At 30.1% G+C, this 24,570-nt stretch overlaps 1 protein-coding gene across 4 annotated transcripts in view; it reads left to right on the forward strand.

Annotated features, from left to right (window-relative positions):
• The first annotated feature begins 621 nt into the window (after window positions 1-621).
• The window catches only part of CaMKII (Calcium/calmodulin-dependent protein kinase II), a 130,274-nt gene continuing 106,325 nt past the window's right edge, over window positions 622-24,570 (forward strand). For 3 of the 4 annotated variants that reach the window (XM_043046970.3, XM_043046972.3, XM_043046973.3), the window contains exons 1-2: window positions 628-787; window positions 6,904-6,998. In XM_043046970.3, coding sequence (XP_042902904.1) covers window positions 726-787; window positions 6,904-6,998 — 157 coding nt within the window. In that variant the 5' untranslated portion in view covers window positions 628-725. Of the gene's footprint in view, window positions 788-6,903; window positions 6,999-24,570 lie in introns of all 4 variants that reach the window. The other variant, XM_043046971.3, reaches the window with a different exon arrangement.

Here is a 24,570-nt window from a genome sequence, read left to right on the forward strand (position 1 = left end):
ATTTTGATTAGCCCAAAAAGTAGTGCGTAGCCTAAATTTTATTTGTAAATAATAATTCGATTAAATAATATTTATAAATAATAATAATTAATAAATAATAATGTTTTCAAATAATATGATATTTAAAAGTAGCCCAATCTGGCAACACTGCCTGTGAAATATTAATCTGTCTCAGGGAAAAAGGGTTTTTTTTTTTTAAGTAGAGACAAACTTAAAACTTTTAAAGTAATGAATTCCAATATCCTGAATTCTTGCGAGTAGAAAAAAACAAACATTTTATTTGAAATGAAATGTTCGAAACACAAGGCATTAATATTAAAATAAATACTTGTTGTTAAAAAAATCTAAATTCACAAATCTTAAATAAATCCTCGAATGAATGAGAAAAGAGTAAAGTTTTCTTTTTTAACGAAAGAAATTGTTTTAGCTAGGAGTCAATTACCTTTCAGAAAACCGCTCACTCCCAAGCGTCAAAAACAGAACTTTTTCGATCTCCCTGAAAAATGATGCGGAGGGAAAATTTCTCTGCGCGGGGAATTTCTTACACCTTCAATAGGGAAAAATCCATCTTGGCGGATTTGTCATGCTGTGAAACCTATCCAACAGGAAAGAATCCATGCGAGATATGCGCATGCGACTCGAATTGGCGATATTCTAGGTAATGCAAGAAACCTTAGCTGCTCGTTGCACAGAGTAACCCGCGCCTCTCAGCCAGCCAAAACAATATGGCCGTAACGGTGTGTACTCGGTTTAGTGATAACTACGAACTGAAAGAAGAACTGGGGAAGTAAGTGCATTTATTAAATTCATAACTTTTTTATGAACATCATCTGTGCACGTTGTAAAATTACGTGAGATGCACTTTAGCAGATCAGTTTTTTGATGTGGCTGGTAACGTTTTCTATGCAAGTAGGACACCCCCTACCGCTTCCCTCCCCTGCATTAACTTAGGACACGTAGTTTTTTTTATTTATTTTTTTATTAAAGAGATATTGTAAATAGAGATTTTTTAGAAACGTGTTTTTTGATTTTGAGAAGACTGGTTTATATCTGAGTTTGTTTTAAAAGGAAAGATTATTTTGTTTCTCGATGTTTTATGCCGATTTGATTAATTGTTTTTATATGATGGAAGTATTAAATAAAAATGAACACGATTTACGTTTGTTTTGTTCTTATATTTTATTATTTTTGCTGTTGAACACTTTGTTTTGTTAGAATTTTTGTATCTTGTTGCATTTTATTCTGAAACTACTTCCTCTATTCCACTAATTCATTTGCATAATCATTGTTTATATAAATTTTAGTTATTTTATTGCTTGCTTTCGTCGGCATACTTTTGAACTTTTATGAGCATTGTTATTAATGCACAATTTAATAACTAAAGAGCGTTTAATTTGTTTTGCAATTGCCTTAGCAATATTTGTTGTAATTCGATTGATTACTGTTTAATTATTATTATTTTTTTTTTTGTGAGAGAAGTGAAACCTGTTATTGTAGACGAAACTTAATCTTTTTTTAATTTTTATTTCGATTTTTTTTTTTTTTTAAGTCATAGATTTGTTAGATGTTTTATATTTATATAAAATAAATAGACAAATACAGGAAAGGATGGATTGGTTTATTTTTCAGCTGTTTATATTATAAAATAGATCCGTCATGTTAATTTTTTTAAAAATTTATGCAGACATTTTTGTATTTTATTTTTCATTTAGAATATTCTTGTAATAATACCTTATTGTAATATTAATTAAAGGTTATAAGTTTGTAAACCATAATATGAAGTGCAATATTAATCACAGCATAATATCTCATCAAACATATATATTAACACATATGACAGAAATTAAAAATCAATAATTTAATATGAGTAAATTTGAGGATTAAAACTGAGGGATAAAGTTAAGCTATGACTAAATGAAAAACTGATTCATTAAAGTTAAGCTGTCATTAAAGTTTTATATTGATGAAACATTTATTTTAAATACAAACATAATGCTTTCTTTATTAAAAAATCAGTGTCTATTCATAAAGATTTTAATTTAATTCTAAATTATTAACATTAATATAAATTTTTTGGAAATTTACATAAAACTTCAATCTATTACAGTAATTATATAAATACAGGAAATTTCTTCTCTGTCGAAACTTCGACCAGTGATAATTTCAAACAAAACTATTAGATGTATATTTGATAAATTCAAAAATGTTCTACTTATTTCATCATTTGTTAGTATAAAAAATTTCTAATTGTTATTTTTTAGTTCTCTGTAAAAATTGTTTAACTCCTATTGAATTTGATATAAAATTTATTTAAGCTGAAGATCTACTGTTATTTTAGTAATATTATTCTTCAATTTAATTTCTTGAGAAAAGAATTAAGAATAATCATTTCCAGTTTTTTAAAGTTGAAGTTTTTAACTCTTATACCTGTTGATTTTTAAGCATTGTAACTTTGATAGGTTTACCTTTTTTTTATTATGATTTTATTGACTGATACCAAACTACTGCAATTTTTTTGTATCTTCCTTTAATTTAGCTCTTTACTGATAAATCTTTTCTGAGAAATTGTCATTAAATGTTGATTTTTTATTTAAGTGGAAAGTAATAATTTAAAATTTCGCTATTTCGCTGCTGGATATTTTTTTTTCCTTCAGTTGAGAAAAAATTTAAATATAATAATTAGAAATTCTAACTAATGTTAATAAATAAGTTAAGATTAAATTAATGAAAATTTTGTATTATTTTTTTTTACCCCCTTCCAAAAAAAGAAGAAAAATGATGTTTTTTCCCCTTTCAAAATAATTAAGGTGAAAGTATAATTTTTTTGTATCTTTTTATGTTATTTAATTTAGTGTGACGTAATAACTACCATTTTTAAAAAATAAGAATATTAACATCATTGATATAAATCAAATTTAGGAGTAAACTATTTTGAATATTGCTGTTATATTGAATTTTAATTATCACTAAAATCACTTAGTTTCACCTCATTTTGCAACATAACTGTGTCACATTTACTTTTCATAGTTACAATAAGTTTTATAGTGAATGCAGCTTATTAACCAGGGTTGGCAAATTTTTGACAATTCACGGTTTTATCCGAGTTTAACCATGGTTTTATCCGTCCTGTCATAAAACCTTTTTTGACAAGCATCAAAAACCATAAATTTTAGTGCGAGGATAATTATTAGCTATTATAAATAAGCAGATATAAACATACATATGAAATTACAAGTGATCGATGAATTATATTCTTGAATTATTTTGATATTAAACTCTCTTTATGTTTTGACTATTACTGTAAAAAAAAACAAAGCTTGGTGTAGAAAATATTAAATAATTATAAATAAAAATGTGTAAAACTGAGATTTATCCAATCTGTTAACTTCTCAAATTATTGAAAATAAAAATACTAAAACAATCAACTTAATAAAAGATCACTTAAAAATCATCTTATCTATTATCTATGACAGGGCTGCCCAACTGCAAAGAGCCCACGGGCCAGAATTCCGGTGACTGATCGCCTGGTGGGCTGCAGTTTGAAAAAGTTGAACAATAATCTCTTACCTCTTATACAATAACAATTAATAGTTGAATTATCAATTATAAAACAATGGAACAGAAGGATTATAAAACAATTTGCTTACATTTTAATGGGAAAACTGAGGCTGATCACCCTGAATAAGAAGTTGGCGGGCCGCACAATATGTGTTGGGGGGGGGGGGCCGCCAGCTGGACAGCCCTGATATATGAAATCAATTTTCATTTACTCCCATTTTAACTCCTTTTTTACCTAAAATATACAATTAATAAAAAGCAAATGAAACATTCTGTGCTCCACGTTCATTTTTTTAGTTTTCTATGAACTGTTTTTTTTTGATTGATGCTGATCTGCATATTCTAGAAATCTTAAATTATTATGACATAATGAGATTACATGTAACTAGGAAATTTATTCTAATAACTGTAGGGGAGAGTGGGGTCAATTGTAACATTTTTTACTTAACTATTTTTAACTAACAAAAAATTCAATATATTATTAGTATTAATTGACAGACGAGTAAAGTAGACTATCCTCTACTAGAAAAAAAAATAAATACCTGATTTTAAATATTATTATATTAGTTATTAACAATTTTTGACAGTCGTGCAGTTGTTACAATTGTCCCCACTTACGGGGTCAATTGTAACAGTTCATAAATTCAACTAAAACAGTTAATTATACATATTATCATAGTTGTGATATATTTTTTTATTGATCAAAATAGTAGTGATATTTTAGGAGTAAAAATAATAATGAGCAGAAACCTAAAGGGTTAAACTTTTAACTTTAAGGGGTTAAAAATTTTAATTTATGCTGTGAAAGGTGACAAATAAAATAATGCACATACAACATAATATAAATGATATAGGAAACTATTGGTGGTTCTTAAAGAGTTAAGTAATGGTTTGTAAACATAAGATTATTTATTTTCAGCTGTTACAATCGTCCCTTTACTTATTGTTACAATTGTCCCCAAGACGCCATTTCAGCTTCATCTGTTAAAAACAATGCTAGTTAATTAGCAAAACTAATCTTTTTTTTATTGAAATGTTAATTAAAGTGTCCACTTACATATTCGGTTACTAATTTTTATTTGTTTGAACAAAATTACTCTGTTACAATATAATATTCTAATACCAAAAAAACTACTTGCGTGGCATGAAAATATCTTTTGTGATGTAAAGTACACAAAAAGTACACAAAAATGGTTGCCATCAGGGGTGTACATGTAGATTTATTAAATACACCTTGTGCGCCACCTAGGAACCAAATCTAGAACCCGACACTCGAATTTTTTGCTCTGTTACAATCGTACCCTGTTACAATTGACCCCACTCTCCCCTACTAAATATTAATAGTAAAGTTATTCAATTAAATCCTTGAATTGATTGATTGAAAAATTATTAACTCATTTAAACAAACATTTATATTTTTTATAAATTATAATTATTTCATTAATTAGTGAATTAATTATACATCAATATAATTAACATTAGTTGAGTAATATTTGGAATATTCATGTACGTATATACAGGAGTGCAGAAATTTCTCAGAGCCTAATATTTCCTATGACCAAAGTCAAAAGTTTTGGATCAAAATTTCCTCATAAATTTTAGCTTTTTTTTTTCAGTACAATAACATTTTGGAAAATAAAGTTTGTAGAAGAAAATTTTCCTTTGATTTTGCACAATTCTTGAATAAACGAGCATATTTGAATTTAAACTAATTACTTATTACTTAAGGAATTTAAACTAATAAATACACAAATTGACCTATGTACTTTTAACAAGAAAAATTTTACAAAGCGACACATTTTTAACAAAAAGTTTCGTGGGAATTTTTTTTGACCAAAAAAAGCATTTTTTTTTTTTTTCACCATTGCTGCCTGAACTTCGTACAAAGCCTTGTTTGCGCTACCAGACATATTCTGCTCCCCTGATTATAGTTAGTAACAACAATCAGTCAATAACAACAAACATATAATTTTTTTTATTCAGAATCAATAAAAAAAAAATTTTATGTTGAGATTACACAATTATTGAAAAACACTTAATTTTATCTAAAAAATATGCCTGAATTGTAACATAAAGGAATCAAAATCAATATTAAGATTGATAATGATTAACAACTCACAGTTATAACTTTTAATAAAAACTGAATAGCTATAATAATGGATTTTAAAGTATTAAGATTGCCATTAGAAAAACCAATAACAATAATTTTGGCAACATTTTTTACATGCGATTCATAATATACATCGTAATTATAGAAATATATAATTCAAGTATTGTGTACCAACCCTGTGGCAGAATTTTTTCGGGCTTTCTGCGACAAACTTCCTGAGCATTAATAATACTAAAAGAAAACACAAATATTTTTAATTCTAAATAGAAAAAACTTCTTTGAAAAAAATGCGCTAAAAAGCAGCAGAAATTTCAGAAAAAAGTAGCAATAAAGAAAAAGAAAATAAAGGAAATAGAAATGAAAATATGACCACCGAAGCCGACGTCTTCAGGGGGTACCGGCCCGGTAGCCATAAAAACAAAACCATTTCTAATTGAGGGAGAAGCAAATGCTTAAATTAACTCCCTCAGTACCCTGATGGTTTTATATAGAAGTCCAGGAAAAAAAACATGCACCCCCTGAAGACGTCGGCTTCGGTGGTCATATTTTCATTTTTATTTCCTAGCATTAATAATATATTATTCCTTTACATACTTTTAATTATAACAATTACTAATTTAAAGTAACAGAAACGTTGTGTTTACAAAAAAAAGTATAGAATAAATACGTATACAATTTTTTATGGTAAAAGTAATATTTTTTTTAATTCTAATATTATAGGCACCTTCTCGCATTTTGTAGGTAGAAAAACGCCCTAATTATTTCCCCTTTCTAATTTTGTAAATCATTACAAAATTTAAAATTCATAAATAAATTAAACGATAGTAAATTAAAACTTGTACATAAAATTAAAAATCGTAAAATTCATGTAGCAATTTCAAAATAAAGATAAACGAGAAAATCATGCGAATGGGACTAAAATCTTTCTGCAAAAACTCTGCGACAATGTCGCCGCAATTCTGCCACGGGCTGCACCAATTAGTATCAAATGAAATGTCTCCAAAGTAAAAAAATTACCCCCAGTTTTTGACACTCATCGACTGGTTTTTGACGTCAAAAGACACACCGGGGGGAAAAAAAAGATGAAAAAGTGCTAGTGAAAGGGAAGAAATTTATCCTACCGAGTAGTAAGTATTCTTGAGATTCCAGATTCATGTGCAAAGCTTATTGTTTTGTTTGCATTGATTATTGTTTGTTTGATTTTAATAATCTTCTCTCTCTCTCTTTCATGTTAGAGGCGCATTTTCTATAGTCAGGAGATGTGTTCAAAGGAATACTGGATTAGAGTTTGCGGCTAAAATTATCAATACAAAGAAGCTGTCTGCTCGAGGTAAGGTTTTTTCTGTTTTATTTAAATAAATTATTTAATTTTGAAATTTAATTATGTAAGTGTTTTGATACTGGGATACCCTGGTTGGTAGGGCTTTGGCCCCATGTTAGTGAGTTCGATCTCCTCCGACAGGAGATTCCCCTTGTACAAATCGTGATTGGTGCACCCTAAATCTATCGGGCTCACAAAGTCCTCCAAGTTTCCATAACAAATCAGTCCCGCAGTGGACTGAATCGTTAAGACACGGTTCCCAGCAGATCACCGAAGTCAAGCATCACTGGCTGCGGTCAGTGTGCGGGTGGGTGACCACTTGGATTAGTCTGCGTAGGGACCGAGGGTGTGCGGTATGGGTCCTCGTTAAACTGTTCTACCGTAAAGGGCTCGACTTCGCGTGCAGGTCGTCGGGCTACCGAAGCGGGGGTGCCGCCCCCTCTGCAGAGGATCAAAATTGTGATGGCAGATCCTCGGATCATCCTCAGGGATGTTTCCCAGACCGTCGCCAATAGTCCATTGTGCAGCTCTAGTGCGACGTAAATTAACTACAACTATAACTACAACCATAACAAATCAATACCTCTGGGGGTGTTGGATCGGGGATAGATCGTGCTCTGGTTTAGATAAAAATTACGGTTTGCGGATGGATGGTGTGTGAATGTGCCCCCCCCCCTGTAAAACGGGCTGAGACGTAAGTATATGGCAGAAGTCGAATTCTTGGCTATAGATGGCGTCACTGGAAAACAAGACGCGCACACCTCTGCCTTTAAATAGGATTGAAAAGTGGCATAAGACAGCAATAACATTTAATACTTCCAATTAGAATGAAACAATATTTTGTAACTTAAAAAAATATCCCTAGTTGGAGCCCGGATAGCCTGGTTGGTAGGGCACTGAGCCCATGTCCAAGAGATCGAGGGTTTGTGCCCAGCCGGCATAAGACTCTCCGTGTAGTAAATGTTGATTGATGCACGTTAAATCTGTCGAGTCACAAAGTCCTCCAAGTTCCTATAACAAATCATACCTCTGGGGGTATCCAGGAGTTTCCTTGTCTTGTGGGTTGGGTTCAAAATTACAAGGTTACGGAGTTGAACATACGTAGTCGTAAACCCAGAAAATTGGATCTGCTGTTCAACGAACGGTTATAAAATATAAAATAAAATTAGAGCTATAAGAGCCGCGATGGCTCAGGGGATAGAGTGTTCGCCTTCCAATGCGGCGAACCGGGTTTGAAACCCAGTCGATGCGAATTCCGTATCCGGCTTGCACCGACCACCGTGCTGACGTGAAATATCCTCAGTGGTAGACGGATCTTGGGTTTGAGTCTCCTTGGCGTCATGCTAACCTTGGGCGGTTCTCATGGCCTTCCTCTCCATGTAGCGCAAATGTGGGGTAGCTCCATCAGAAAGTCCTCTGCGAAGGCAAAGTTTCTCCCAATACTCGATCCAAGGCCGGGATAGCCTGGTCGGTAGGGCGCTGTGCCCATATCCAAGAGGTCGTGGGTTCGATCCTCGCCGGCTGAAGACTCCCCGTGTAGTAAATGGTGACTGATGCACGTTAAATCTGTCGAGTCTCAAAGTCCTCCATGTTCCCACAACAAATCAATACCTCTGGGGGTACTGATCCAGAAGTTTCCTTGTCTTCTGGATTGGTTCAAAATTACAAGGCTACGGAGTTGAACGTTAATAGTCGTAAACCCATGAAATTGGGTCGGCTGTTCAACGACGGTTATAAAATAAAATACTCGATCCAGGAGTTCCCTTGTCTTCTGGATTGGGTTCGAAGTTACTAGGCTACGGAGTTGAATATTAGTAGTCGTAAACCCATAAAATTGGGTCCATGATTTATGACATATGGGTGATCAGTTTTCTAGAAAATGTGCATATTTTCGTATCTCGAAAAGCATTTTGTCATGCTGATTAATCCGCTACAAACGCATCGAACTCGCGACCTCATGGACATGAACCCAACGCTCTACCAACCAGGTTATCTCGGACCCCCACTAGAAGTTGAAAGTTAATCAATGGATGCATGTTCCTTAACGTAAAAAAATGAATTAAAATACAATACCTTTAAATATATTACTACTTAGATATGAAATTAAATACTCATAATACTGTGAGATTTCACTTGACTACTAGGCTGTTTTCGCCACGCGTACCCATGCTTGGATCTGCATATTCTTTACTGTATTAAGTAAATATACCTTTAAAAGCTTCATAGAGATCACGGAAGTACTAAGTCAAAGAAAAAAAAGTTGTTTTCCGAGTTATTAAATTATATAATATTTTTTTATTACGTATTTGGAATCATTTTTCAGGTGTATTTGACGTCATTTTTCGATAATCGCTTCTGTTTATGTGGAATTCTACCCAAATAACTTGCATGTTCTGCATTGATTGCGGAATTCCCAGAAAGCTTAAATGTCCATAAATATTTTAATGAGGGTAAAACTATAATTTTTTTTTATGGTGGTGTTTTAAGAAACCAATAAGTCGAGGTAATAAAGAGGTTAAAGAGTACCAGAGTGAGATGATCTTAGGCCGTTAAAGATAGAAGGACAGGACATCGATATATTTTATAGGATAGGATACCGAGGGCCATGAAGGTAGCGATTACGATCGTGAAAGGCTTCAAGTTATCCAGGGTGCGTAGCGTTTTTAAAAAGTGCTTAAAGGTGCTTATTTTCGATTTTCGTTTTTTAAAAGCCCTTAAAGGTGTTTTTTTCATTGGGTGTTTTTGAAGAGTGTTTTAATTTTCCCTTTTTCACATTTAAATTTTCGCTTCGAATTATGCAAAAAGACACAGTTCACATTGTTCTAGTCCGTAGCGTATAAAAACGCCATTCGTTTTACATGATTCAATATTTCATGATTTTTGACAATTGTAATGATTCAAAATTTCATGATTTTTGACAATTGTCAAAAACAATCAAAACAAATAAAAAACAACAAATTTTTTTCTTTTTTTTTTTTTCTTTTTGACATGTCGGTTAAAACAAGATAAAACCGTCGATTATCAAAAACTTTCCAACCCTGCCTAATTATGATATTTTTTAAAATGCTTAAAAGGTGCTTATTTTTTGTTCAATAATTTGGCTACGCACCATCGCTAAAGTGTAGAAATCAGTTAATTTGCAAATTATCTAGCAGGTTGATCCGTTAACTGCATTCATTCCTAAAATTACCGCATTCAATGTTTCTTTCCTAAAATTGCCTAGGAAAAATCTGCAAAAATCCTAGTGCATTCGTCAGTGCTATTCGTTAACATGGTTCAAAAATTCAAATTACCTGCAAAATCTATTATATATAATTCTCTTACGTGGCTGCCAAATTTTGGCTGTATTTCTTTTCCGCCGGTGGCAACGTTTGCTTTGTTTTGAAAACACCAATGCATTCTGCCTTTTAATGATGTGTTTCTGATCTAATATATCTATTATATATAATTCTCTTACGTGGCTGCCAAATTTTGGCTGTATTTCTTTTCCGCCGGTGGCAACGTTTGCTTTGTTTTGAAAACACCAATGCATTCTGCCTTTTAATGATGTGTTTCTGATCTAATATATATAATTCTCTTACGTGGCTCCCAAATTTTGGCTGAAGTACTTTGTACAACTAAATAAGATTCTTTTCACAACAGTTAAATATTTACTTTATTTTCTTCATTCATAGAGAAAACAGTCGGCAAAGAATTCTGTTAGGTAAAAAAACATTTCGCTAAAAAAATAACGAATTCTAAAAGAAATAAAAATAAACAACTTAAAAAATAAAAATGCTGTTGCCAGCCATAGAATTTTTTGAAAGTTAACTTAGCAACATAAATCAAAATGACATAGAAGCGCAACTAGATCAAAATTATGATACTTTAAATAAACAACCTACTTCTACAACTGCTTCTTGAAGAACTTGGCTCATTGATTAAAAATATTGTTTTAATTTTACAGTACTAACTTTACTTCTACTTTCATTATTGCTATGACCCTCTTTCATTACATTTTACAACTTCATGCTAAATTTGAGGACTTTGAGCTAAATTTGAGGATAAGTTGTTTTGTGGTTGAATACTGACATTTAGAAATGAGTACATAAAAAAAATAATATTTAGAGGTTAAGAATTGCCTCAGAAAAATTTGAATTGTTGACATTGAACTTAACAATGGAAACAACCGTTTTTGTGAAAAATTGAATTGTATTGTTGACATCAAAACTAAAAATATTGTGTTTCAACTTAACAATACTACTTTAATTTATACTTTAGAATTGCCTCGGAGAAATTTGAATTGTTAGCAATGACTTAAGCAAAAAGTTTTATTTTAACTGACAAATACTAGATTATAATTTTAACTTTTTCTATGACTATACTCAATTTCTTACTCTTTTCTTTGTTTTTCATACATTTTATATTTTTGTGATAAAATCGAAAACTTATAGTTGTTCTGCTTCTGAACACTGATGAAAACACAAAATGATGGGTTTCATCAACAATCAAAAATATATACATTTATTTTACAAATTCCATATTATTAAGGTGGCACCCTTCAGAGAATTAAAAATACAAAATTATCTTCATCAAAGCCGATGCTTTACATCCGGCGTTCAGTGGCAGACAACTATTTCATATTGTTTTACAACACATGACTTTAGCCCTCTGATGGGAAAGACTTTAAAACAAAACTTACAACAGTTACTTTTCTCAACAACTGAAATTTAGAATAGTGTGATTAAGAAAAATATGTGAACTGTTTGCAATTTCAAATTAATATTGAAATGTACAGGTTTAGAATTTTCTACAGTGCAAAGTTTTCGGAACTTCAGTATTCAGAAAAGTATACAAAAACTAGACGTTAAAAACGTATCCAATGAGCGAGCAAAGCGAGCATTGGATTGCGAAGCAATCCGAAATGAACTGCGAAAGCAGTTCCGGGGGTTGGTGAGCGCCAGCGAGCAGGGGGCAGAGCCTCCTAGTATCTATATAATTATCTGGAATATCAAAATATCTGGATAATGTTCATTATCTACTAGGCAATCTTTAAAGTGGAAAATAAGATTTTTGCTGGAACAACACGTTTCTGATTTCTTAAATAAGCATAATATTTTTCGCTTTCTAAAAGATATCAAGTTACTGCAATTAACATATTTTCTGATAGAGCCAATCACTTTTTAAAAACTATAATACAACTAATCAAACGGTTTAAAATATTATTTCAATTACGAAATATCGAAAAATAAATAGATGACACAATTAACATTATGTCATTTATTTATTCTTCGATATTTAAAGATTCAAGTCAATAAATACAATTAAGCAATCAACAAACCCTGGGGCAGAATTTTTTCAAGCTATCTGCGACAAAACTGTTTATCAATAATATCTTTCTGCAAGATACTTTTAATAATTACAGACATACATGTTAATAATTTAAAATAACAAAAGAAAAATACCATAATTTTTTTTAATTGAACTTGTAATAACTTTTTATTCTAATATCGGTGATATCCTCGCATTTTATGTGGGGGGAGGGGTAACGAACAAATTATTTCCTACGCATTTTGTAGGTAACCATCACAATAAAAAAATAATTAAAAATCATGTAATCCGTTAGCGAAAAAAAAAAAAAAAGATCGACGACAAAATCACGCGAATTGGACTCCTCAAAAAAGGGTTACTCAAATGCATAATAAATAATTGTAATATTGTATAAAAAATATCGAATTTAAAAACTGTTGAGAAATCAATAGCTGCCAAAAATTAGGTAGAATCATTGCCTTAAAAAGTAAATACTGAAATGCACGATTCGAATTTTCCATGTTATTTGAAATATATCGAGATATTTAAAAACCACGTGAAAAATCAATATCAATAACTGCCGAAAATACAATCAAAACATTATATTGTTTTGCGATACTATCGGCGTAAATAAAGCTATTCAAAAGTTGATTATCAAAATGCATGGTTCAAATATTACGTGTAAATTTCTGTAGAAGAGAAAACTAATTTTTTTTTACTTTTCAAATAAAGTTCTAGGATAATGTCGCCGTGTCGCTACGATTCTGCCACTGGGTGAACAAATTAGTTGGTATAGAACAGTGCTTTCCAACTGGCGGCCCGGGGGCCGCATCCGACCCGCGAAGCCTTTTTTTTGGCTCGCTAACTAAAATATATAAGTTGTCATCGTTTTTGCGGACATTTTCGTAAAAAATCTATACAGGTTTAAAATACTTTTCTCGTTAATAAAAACCTAATTTCTTCGTTTCTGAAAAATTTATCATACCAACGGTGCAAAAAAAGTTATTTCTCAGGTTTTGCATCCAAGAAAATATTTATTCCAATACAAAAATAATCGTGTATGTCGCTCTGTTTTATTTCATTTTTTTTTGTATTTTGTAAATATAATTTAGCATGTGTGTAACAGAAATTTTCTCGAAAAAATTCTCCGATTTAACTTTTTGAAACCACTCATTTCGGACGAAATAGTTACACGCGCATTTTTAAATTTAAAATGTAAATATCTATTCTCTGGTGGTTGCTGCAGACAAACCTCAATCTTGTCATTGAACATTTTGTGTGCTACTATGTAAGTTTTAATACCAACCTTTTTGAAGTTTTATATCTTAACAATTAGATATCTGTTGCACATTAATTGTTTAATACATGGGTGCACATTAAAGTTATTGTAGCCCGAATTTTTTAATATGCATTTAAATATTTTTAAAAATCTACTTCTTATTTTAATTTGTAATTCAATACTTTTGTTTTGTACAACTTGGTAAAAATCTGTCAGTAATATTTAATGTTCCTTCAAACATAAAAGAGTCCTACATAAAATTTTGATAAAGTTGCTGCCCGCCATTTGATTCGTGTTTTTAATTGTGGCCCCCGGCCTCATGTAAGTTGAAAACCCCTGGTATAGAATGAAAAAGACAAATTTTTTAAGTTGAACGATACGGAAACCATTAATGTAAGCATTACCTATGCCAAAAAAAAAAAAAAAAACGCACTTAAAACGATTACTCTAGTTTAGGGGTGGCGAACCTTTATACACCAACTTGCCATTTTCTCTAAAAAAACTGCTTAATGAGGTCATGGACGTGCCTTCAAATAATTTTGACTTCGTGATTATTGGGAAAATAATAATACTAAATACTATCAACTAAAACTCTTTATTTACATTGAAAAAAAAAAAAAAAAAACATTTTGCAATGTCTCAGTTATACACGTAATTCAACTTAAAGTAACATCAATGGGACTTCTGTTGTTGCAGATTAGATGACCAATAACTTATATTAGGTTGTAAGATGTTAGTTTAAACAGGACTGTTGATTTTTTTTGCTAGTTATTTATTGTTAGCTTGTTTTTTACGGTTATTAATTGTTTTTTAGTATTAATTTTTAATTTTTTTTATTAATAATTGCTTATTATTTTGTTTGTTTTTGTGAATTTTAATTTAATTGTTACATATATGCTTCATAGCGTAATAACATTTGTGTAATAACAATTCATGGTGTATCAACAATTGTGATCGGTGGAGTGCCCAAATTATTGTGTCGCGTGCCATAAATGGCACGCTTGCCATTGGTTCGCCATCCTTGCAGTTAATCTTTAGACTAGCTAGGTAATGCACACATTAAAGACTTTTCGTGCGGTAACATATAGTATATAGTAATTGAAAGTTTTGTGACTATTGATTTTTGATATTAAGATACTATCTTAAAAGCCGTGATGTAAAGTTTCAAGAGCTAGATACGATTAAGTAAATTATTAATGAGCAAAAATACTATTAAATCTTTTTCAATCTTGAAAGCATACGATAACCGTATTTTTTATTTTCACTTAACGATACATTTTAGATGGAGAGCCCATTTTCTCTTCTTTCCAATTACGTATAAATGTCTGATGAAATGGTGAAGTAAATTGCGTGTGATCCTGTCATTCCGCCCCAATATTTTTTTTTTTATTAAGAGGCAATCGTGTAGAATGACGTGACATGAATGGAATGATCCCTACCCCCATTAAAAATAGTTTGCCTCTATTTTTTTTTCTTTTTTTTTAAGAGGCTGCGAAAAAAAATAATTTTTAAAAAAACTAGTTTTTTTTTAAAATTTTTTTTTTTTGGATAATGAAATGCTTTAATATTTTCTTGTCGTTTGTTTTAAATTCTTATAGGTAATTAATCTCTAAAAAAAGTGGAATTCATTCAAGTTTTTTAAAATTAATTCTTTAAATTGAAATGCAAAAAATGATATTGCCTCCGTATCACTTTAAAAAAACACTTTTTTGTGCTTTTTTTTTTAAAAGTAAAAGTGAATTATGTCACCATATCAAGTTTTTGTGCAACATTTTTTTCCCCTTTTGGGAAATTTTGCCATTACAGGGGTCTGTTTAAAAGAAATTTGGGTCCGTTAACGGACCCTTCACAAAATATCTTTTCATAAAAACGGACCCTTCACAAAATGATTTTTCTTTTAATCGGACCCTTCACAAATTTGTTTATCTTCATTATTATTTTTTTAATTGAATAAACCCTTTCCAGGGCAGAAAACAAGAAAGATGGATGTAAACGAATTAAGTTTTGTCTTCGGCAGACGATTCTTCCATTATTCGTCCAAAATTAATATTCTGTGTTCAGCAGTATAGTCTAAATACCTAATATTTGTATGCTGCATCTCTAATTTAGAAGCAGCAATTGTTGTTTATTTTTTAAAATTTAATTTTTTTAATTATAATTTTACTGTGTTTAGCATAATCTTGTATGTCTTTACAATTTGAAAACTCCTTGAAAAAAAATTTTTTTTTGCTGTAATGGACCCTATTTGCACAAATTCATAAAAGCGGACCCTGGTTGAAAGAATGTGAGTAATTTTTTCACAGTTTCACGAAAAACGGACCTTTCACAAAATGTCTGGACAGACCCCTGCATTAACACTTGAAGTATGCCTTACTGTAATATCCAGTTTGATTTGCGAATGAATAAATTTGAAAATGATTAATTTTTCCTAGTATTGATCTGTATGCACTACTTTTTGTTGTTGTTAAAAACAGGGATGACACGGTTTTAAACCTGGGTAAAACCAAATGGTTTTTTCCTCAGAAAAAAAAACATTTGGTTTTTTCCCTAAGAATAATTTAAAATTGCATTTTTAATTATTTATTTATAATTATATTATTCAAATTGTTTGATGTTGTAAATAACTTCAACTTTCAACCAAACAACTCAACTCATTTCAGCAGCATACCTACTTTTGTTTTGTATAGATGTAGAATTGATTAATGTTAATATTCAAGAACAAAAATGTTCAACTCTGGTGGTTATATTTTGATGAAATTAAAAATGATAAAAGGAAAGGATGCCGGGCTATGTGTAAAAAAATGTAAACAGGAAATGGAAGGTCAAGTTCTAAGAATGAAGAAACATGTAGGAACATTTTAAACTTAAAAACAAGGCACTATCATATTTAATACATTGTGAAAAATAATCGATTCGAATTTCTTATATTTTAAAAATTTTGGAAGAAAAAAAATTCCTTTTTTTTTTTTTTTTTTTGAATAAATTTGTTTTCAAACTTGTTCTAAATTCTTTTCGGTAATTAATCTTTAAAATTAGTGGAATTCATCAGATATATTTTAATTCAATTATTTAAATTAAAAGTGGCATTTTATATTTGTTAATAAGTCAGCTTTAAAAAATAAGAGCTGTGTTTATAAGCTTGGAAGAAAAAGTACTATTGATGGTGTTAATCCTTTGGGCTCAATTCCCTTTCTCTCTCTCTCTTTTTATTTATTATTTTTATTTCTCTGTGATACAGTCAGTTTTTTTAATATTTTTTTCATGCAGTTTTATGGATTATTTTACCAAAGTTTTTAGAGTTGTTAATAGCTAATTTTCCAATATTTCAATTATATTTTAATTGCAACACATTTCTCAAGAGATTTTTTTCCAAAGGAATCAATATTAGTAAAGATTTATAGTTTTTTTTATAATTTTATTTTCATCATCAAGCCCTTTGAAAAGTGCCCTATGCAACGTAAATTCTAAAATCTTTTTAAAAATATACCTACACAATTTAAATAAGAACTCATTATACATTTTTAAATAACTATCTTCTTTTTTCTAACCAAGTAATGATTAGTGGTTTATAATTGCAAAACTTAGGCAAAATAACGATAATCCAACTTCTCTTCCTTAGTATTGTTTTCAGGTAGATACTTTCAGAGTTTATGTACTTCACATTAGATGATAGCACAATAGTTCCCGTAACAAATCAATGCCTCAGGGAATACTGGATCAGAGATTGATCGTGCTCTTGTTCAGGTCAAAATTACTATCGTCATATAGATGGATGGTGTGTGAAAGTATCCTCCCTGTGAAACGGTTGTGATATATGTGTGTGGCAGAAGTCGAATTCTTGGTCATAGATGGCGCCACTGCAAAACAAAAAGGAGCAGATTCCTCTGCCTTAATAGGCATGTCAGTATTGACAAGTGGCATAAGACAACAACAGCAGCGATAATTGTAAATTATTGTAAGTGTTGATAAGTATTAATAATTTGGCAGAACACCTTTATTCCTTCTTATAATGGAGCTATTTCTTATATAATGAGGGAAAATAGAAATATTTTGCAAAATGTATGTTGCATCTTTATTTTATTTACTTTTATTATTTATTTATTTATTTTTTTAGAGCTTTATTTTTTTTTCTTAGATACGGCAAATTTTCCAGGTGCACGCACGCAACGAAGTATAATATTTTTTTGTTGTTGTTGTTCAAAATAACCTGTTTTTGTCGATAAAATGTTTAGTTTATTTAATGTTTGTTTTTCCGATTTTGAAAATGTCAAATGCTCTTGAGTACATTAGTAGATTGAATGGTTTAGTTGGTAGGTTGAATTTAACTTTGGCATTAAATAAAATGTTTTGAAACATTAGTGAATTTTGCTAAATTAATTCCTTTTTCGTAATAATAATTAAAACCTGTTTTTTTCCCCCTCTCTTATAAAGAACTGAAGGAAAACCATCTACGAGAATTGTTAATATTTTAGAACTCGTTATTTTTTCTTTTTGTGTGGAATGGTTTTTAATCAGGAAGTATGTTATTTTATCTGAATTAGAAGTTAAATATTGGAAATAAAAGTAAATAAATATAAAATTGTTCAGAAAAGTGAACCTATCTTTTTCTCAAAAATTCAATCGATTAAATAATTAAAAATATCGTAATTTTAAATAAAAGGATTCTGAAGTATCGATAGGAAACTATTTTCTCATCTATGACTTGTGTTCCTATGTGCTTATAAATAAATACCAATGAAGGGATTTGTTTCCATAAATGTGGGTAACAGTGAAGGTTGGCGTGTGGTCAAGGAGAGAGCCGAACACTGGCAGCTATTGTCTCTTGTATTATATTGTAGGGGAGTTATCCCCTCTGGAGAGGATCAAAATTGTGATTTTATATCTTTGGATCTTCTTCAGTGATGTTTCCCAAGCCGTCGCCAATAGCTCATCTCGCATTTATTGTTATGTAAATAAAGTACTACTACTACCACATTTAATTTATGCAAAGTTTGATTTCCACCATACCGTATTTTTTTTTATAGTACTTAATAATGCGCAATTGCTCTAAAATCAATTCATATAAATGATGCTTACAATTTAGATTATACATTAAAATCAACCGAAGCATTGTGTTACGGTTCTCATTGTAATATGAATTGACATTTACGAGTAATGGAAGGTAAGAGCGATTACAATTCTCTTTATGGTAAATGATGTTTTGTCAGACGACACCTGCAAAGTTTAATTCCTCATAGTACGAGTTACCTATCGTTTTATAGTAAATGGTCGATAATCATCTGTATTGTCTTTTGTATTTAAATCATTATTGTTCTTTTTTATCTTTTGATTAAACGTATCGTTTGAATTCGCTGTTTTATGATATATTTTAAATCGTTCACAAGTTTCCAATCTTCACGGTAATATCACCATTATTAAATTGAAAATTATTTTGGGTAAATTTAAAAAGTATGAGTGTTTTGTGTGAAAGTAATTGTAAAATAGGAATCAAATATATTCGTTTTGTTATTGTGTTCGAGGAAGGAGAATAATTTATCATCTAAATTAAACATCGCATTTTTTTTATACGTTTTTGGTTATATCCGTCGATTTGTTTTTATTTCAATGTCTTTTTCTTACATCTGTTATTTGAAAGTTAAAACTGCTTCGATCATTTTAAATGGGTTTGGCCTCTCTTGGAAATTAAAAACATCGGTTTCTCTTTTCTTTTTGATGCTTCAATAACTTACATTAATATCTTTTTACTTAAAAAATGAAGTTCTTAGAAATAGAAAACTATGCATAAACTCAATACGACAACAAAGGATTAGTTCGATGTCAAATCTTTTTCTTCCGTAACCTCTCAAAGATGTAACTTCAAACTTTCAACCACTGAAGTCTGCGAAATTGGGCAAAATAAATCAATATTGTATAGTTTAATAAGGCTGAAGAAAGGTCTTTTCCCGGCGTATCTATATAAACTTGTGATTTTGATTTTTTTTTTAAATATTTGTGCTAGCTGTGGTTTGATTGATATGGACTTATTGAAGAAACTCTAAAATAGAATTTAACAACTTTTATTACAATATAAAAAAACACAATATAAACAAACGATCTTGAACAACCTTGCTCGTTGCGGGAACAAAACTAATTTCTTTTTAGGAAGGTGGCAACTCCCTAACAGGGTTGCCAGACTGTGAAATAAAAAATAAAAAAAACATCCGAAAAAATACTACATGTTTTAAGCTCCATTTACAGTACTTTTTTGGAATCTTAAACTTAAGTAATTTTTTCGCGAACATAAATCAACATCGGCAACTCTTGAAACGCATTTGCACAGCCGTCTTTTTGCTTGCTTTCTAATGCGGAGAACGAAACTTATTGAATAAAAACTATTGTTTTGTTTCCTGTAGAATTAGAGTGGCATTAATTTTGATAATACTTTCAATTTGCATTAAAAGAAGCCGATGAAGACGATTATTATTGTTAACATTATTTCTTGCTGACGATTTTCATCTACAGCGAAAAAAAAGTAAAAATTCTTTATTTCGCTTTTGATTGGTTAAGGGCATGTCAGCATAAGACAAGCCATTTTTAATGGTCCAATCAAATGTAATTCTCTTGAAACGTCAGATAGTCATTTGTTTTTGTAGAATGAATGTTCCAAAATAAGCCGACCAGGTGACCGAGTGGTTAGCGTACCTGACTGCGGAGCCGGTGGTTGCGGGTTTGAAACCCGCTCAAGGCATGGATGTTTCTTTCTTTCTCTGTGTTCTATGTCCTTTCTTCTGTGTGATTGTATGAATGTAACCCGCCCTATAAACGGGTTTGGGATTGTCTGACGTGGGCGACGCTACTCCATCGCCGTGGCTTAGCCGTAGGTGCTCACTGGGTAACGATAAGAGAGTAGCATTTCTGAGGTCAATGGGAAATAGACCTAAGTGCCCGCCATTAACCAAAAAAAAAAATGTTCCTAAATATCTTTAATTCTAAAATAAATAAAATTGCATTAATTTTTGTTTCAACGTCTCTCTTTTCAATGATTTCTCTATTTGAGGTGACTTTTTTGATCTCAAAATTCAAATGGTAATATCCTTGTTTTGTTTATTTTTTGATTTTGTTTAATTCTTAACACATGAATAAATAAATTTATTATTATATATAGACTTAAACACACTGAAGAGAAATTGTCAAGACATAGATAGTAATAGTTCTGCTAGGAAACAAAAATACCAATGGAAAAAAGTATGATTTGTTTAAAACGTGGTTATCTCAGGACAATACTGGAAATGCATTTTGCAAAGCTTGTGGAACATTCATGATGCCGCTTAAAGCTAGTCTTTAGCTGCACATAAAAACTAACACACATGTTGAGCACATGAAACATTTTTCTGGAACTAGTTCCATATGCAAATTTTTGTCAACACCCGTGGAAGATATTGTTAAAAAAGCTGAGCTTAAATTTTGTGCAGCTTTGGTAGAACACAATGTATCATTCAAATTCATGGGTTATCTTTAGGACAGTCCAGTTTGTTCCTAGATTCAGGGAGCGCTAAAGGATTGCAAACGAACAAACAAATGACAAATAAAGCTTTGCAAACAAAGTTTTAAGTGTTCACACGAAAGGAAAAGTGCTTTTAGACACCAAAGGTACTAATGATATTTCTAAAGTAAAGTATTCAGCTATAGTAGATGAATCTACAGATGTATCAATTGAAAGCAATATTGTGATAAAATGTCAATTAGAAGCTGATGAAACTGTTAAGACGAAATTGTTACATCTTGTTGCATTGAAAAACAAAACAGCTGAGGGATTGTTTAATTTTCTTTCGACAGAAATCTGCATCTGCAAAATTTAGTAGGCTTTGCTGCAGACACCACCAATGTTATGTTTGGTGAACACAAATAGTGTTGTACAAAAGCTAGTCAATGAATCTCCTGATTGCATGTTTATTAAATGTGCTTGTCACTCAACTGCATTAGCTGTGAGTAAATCATGTATAAAATTTCCCATGATTTGATACGTCCATACACATATATATTTTTCCTACAGCCCTAAAAGAAGAGAAGAATTCAAGGAATTTCAGATACTCCAACACATAATACAGTGAAACCCCGTTATAGTGAACATGGTTTATAGTGAACTCCCGGATATAGTGAACGAAACATTCGCTCCCTTCCCTTGCTATACACATATAATATTTTTTGTGGATATAGTAAACCAAAAGATGAGAGGAAGTTGGTTATTATGAACTTTGTTCTGTCTTTGACTGACTTTTTTTCTTCATTTTTTTGGTAATTTTGAAATTTCTACATAAAATACGTACACCGATTTTTTAAACCATCAATTAAGTGGAATGTAGCCATAAGCATTTTTCTTGTTTGTTTCTTCTATCTCAGCTTCCCATCCTTAAATTTTTTGTACGCAAGACGATGAGTAATTAAAAATAAAAGTTAACACATTTTTTGTTACTACATATTGTTTTTTAATCATTTTTATATTTCTCTTTATTGATCATTAATTTAAATAATGTGTAATAAAAGGGAGCAGTTCGGAAAAATTAGTTAAAATTGTTTGCAGAACTCTCGGTTATAGTGAACCAAGATTTTGACTCCTTGAAGGTTCAATATAGCTGGGTTTGACTGTATTCTCAAACACTATGACATCCGTTGACTCTCATTTGGTCAAAGTGTCTACGGGGTACTTGAGCAGTGGAATACCTTACTCTTTTATTTTACAGAACAACATTTAAGTGAGAGACTAATGGCTGTAGAGAGACTTTGTGGTTTATACATGAATCCATACAAAAAATTGTATCTTTACTTTATTAGTCATGTTTTGAGCATCTCTAGTAAATTGTCCGTAGTTTTTCAAGCACGAAATTCAATTATCGATAGTTTTTATAAAACAATGAGTGAAGCTTTTAAGTCCTTATGTACATGAAAATTGGTTATATAAAGGTGACAGAGGCACAAGACAAATTATCCGGATTCAAGCGTTAATTTCCTACCATTAAGAGAAATTGGCGTTAAAGGTTCAATATTTCTCTCATTAAAAAAAGATTTTAAAAATATTTGCAGTTTGCCAAACATTTTTAATCGTGCTGTGTAAAGAACTTAAGTCACGTTTACCTTTTAGGAGCGAATTCTTGAAACAGATGAGTTTCATTGATCTAGGAACAGCAATTACTAGATCAACTAACTCTTTACTGCCAGTTTTGCTGCGATTGAAATAATCCATTAAGAGTGGCGAGAACTAGTTTATCTGAAACAGTTTCTAAGATATTTGATGAAAATCAAAGACTTTAAGTCTAAAAATTTGAGTAATTTTTTTTTTTGTTGTTGTTAATAACTCCCAATTTTAAATTCAGACTGTGAGAGAATTTTTAGCAAGGTTTCTTTGATAAAAACTAAAAATCGAAACAGATAAACAACTGCGAAAGAAGGTTTGGTTTGGAGGGCAATTGCGTAAAATTTGAACCCGATAGAAAAATGCTAAATGCATTTAATTCTGATATTTATGTTTGATATCATTGATCTGATCGATCAGAATTGAATTAATTTGATCAGAATTGAATTATTATTATATTTTTAAATGATAAAAAGTTTACTGTTTATTCAAAAATTTGATTCTTAAAAGTAGTAAAATAAACTTATCACTGTATAAATGAAATCATATTTACTTTTATACAAACGCAACACTCGTACGCAGCGTGCTAATTTATCAGTTAAATATTAAATTAAAAAGCAAAACAATTTACTAGATCCAAAAATATTAGGGGAAAACAAGTCTTTTTTTTTGTTTCATTATTTAAATACTTAAACTTCATAATTTTATAAATTTTGAAAGACCTTGGATTTAAATAAACAAAACTAAATGAATATAGTTAAAATATTTATTTATTCATGGTAAAACAGCAGATTATTTTACTTGTAAGTAATGCAAAATTATAATTTAAAACTTACATGTACCTATTTATATTTATTAATTGTATGCAATACATAACACAATTAAAAAGAAAAAAGAGAGTAACGAGGAAAATTAAAAAAAATAATAAATTTGATTTACTGTGTATGAGTTGCAAGTACATAGAACCTATAAAATAAGTTCAAAATACAAAGGGAACAAGATAAAAAAGAAAATTATTAACAAATAAAATATTTTTAGAAAATGTTTTTAAAAAAATAAAAAAGCCGAAAATCAAAATAAAGAAAAGATTTACTCTCGTGAGCTCACATAATTAAATCTGCAAAAAAGAGTGCTTTCTAATATTGTATTATGTATTTAAAGCAAAATAAATCAGTGAATAATGTAGTATTTATATTATATCCCACTCTTGCATACAATTAGTTTTTTTCCTTCCCTTTCCTTTTCTTATTCTCTAGATAAAACCTTTCTTATAATTCAATTTGCATAAATTATTGTACGCGTCTTTCTTTTTATGACTTAAAAAAACAAACAATTATGTTGTATTTTTCTGTTTATTATATAAATTACTTTGAAGCGAATTCAATTATTATTATATTTATTAAAAATAATGTATGTTTGATTTGCATAAATTATTGCTAGATAATTGTTATTATTTTTTTCTAATCTCATTAAATGTAAAAAAAAAAAAAAAAAAAAAATTTTTTTCTTTCTATATAAATTACTTAGTAGCAAATTCAATTCTTTTCATTTTGAATGAAATTTTTTTAAATTATTCTTTTTTTTAAATATAATTTATTTTTATTTTTAAATTTTGGCAAAAATACAATCGGAAAAAATGTGATTTTTAAAAAAAAAAATATTTTTTAGAGGTTAGAATTATTATCGTTTATATCGTATGTCTGGTCTGTCGTTTTTTAGAATTGTATTTAAATTTATTTTAGTTGAGGATAAAATAATATTATAGTAGATAAACAATAATCTTTTTTTCTTTTGTGCACTTATACTTCAGGTAAACGTGTAGTAACAAAGATTTATAACAGCAACTTTTTCTTTTGAAGAACTAACAGAGAGTTGTGTGTATCATAAATGGTTTATTTCAAATT

The sequence above is a fragment of the Parasteatoda tepidariorum genome, chromosome 6 (assembly GCF_982258835.1).
Source record: "Parasteatoda tepidariorum strain Cologne lab strain chromosome 6, Ptep-v5.0, whole genome shotgun sequence".
NCBI classification, from domain to species: domain Eukaryota; kingdom Metazoa; phylum Arthropoda; class Arachnida; order Araneae; family Theridiidae; genus Parasteatoda; species Parasteatoda tepidariorum.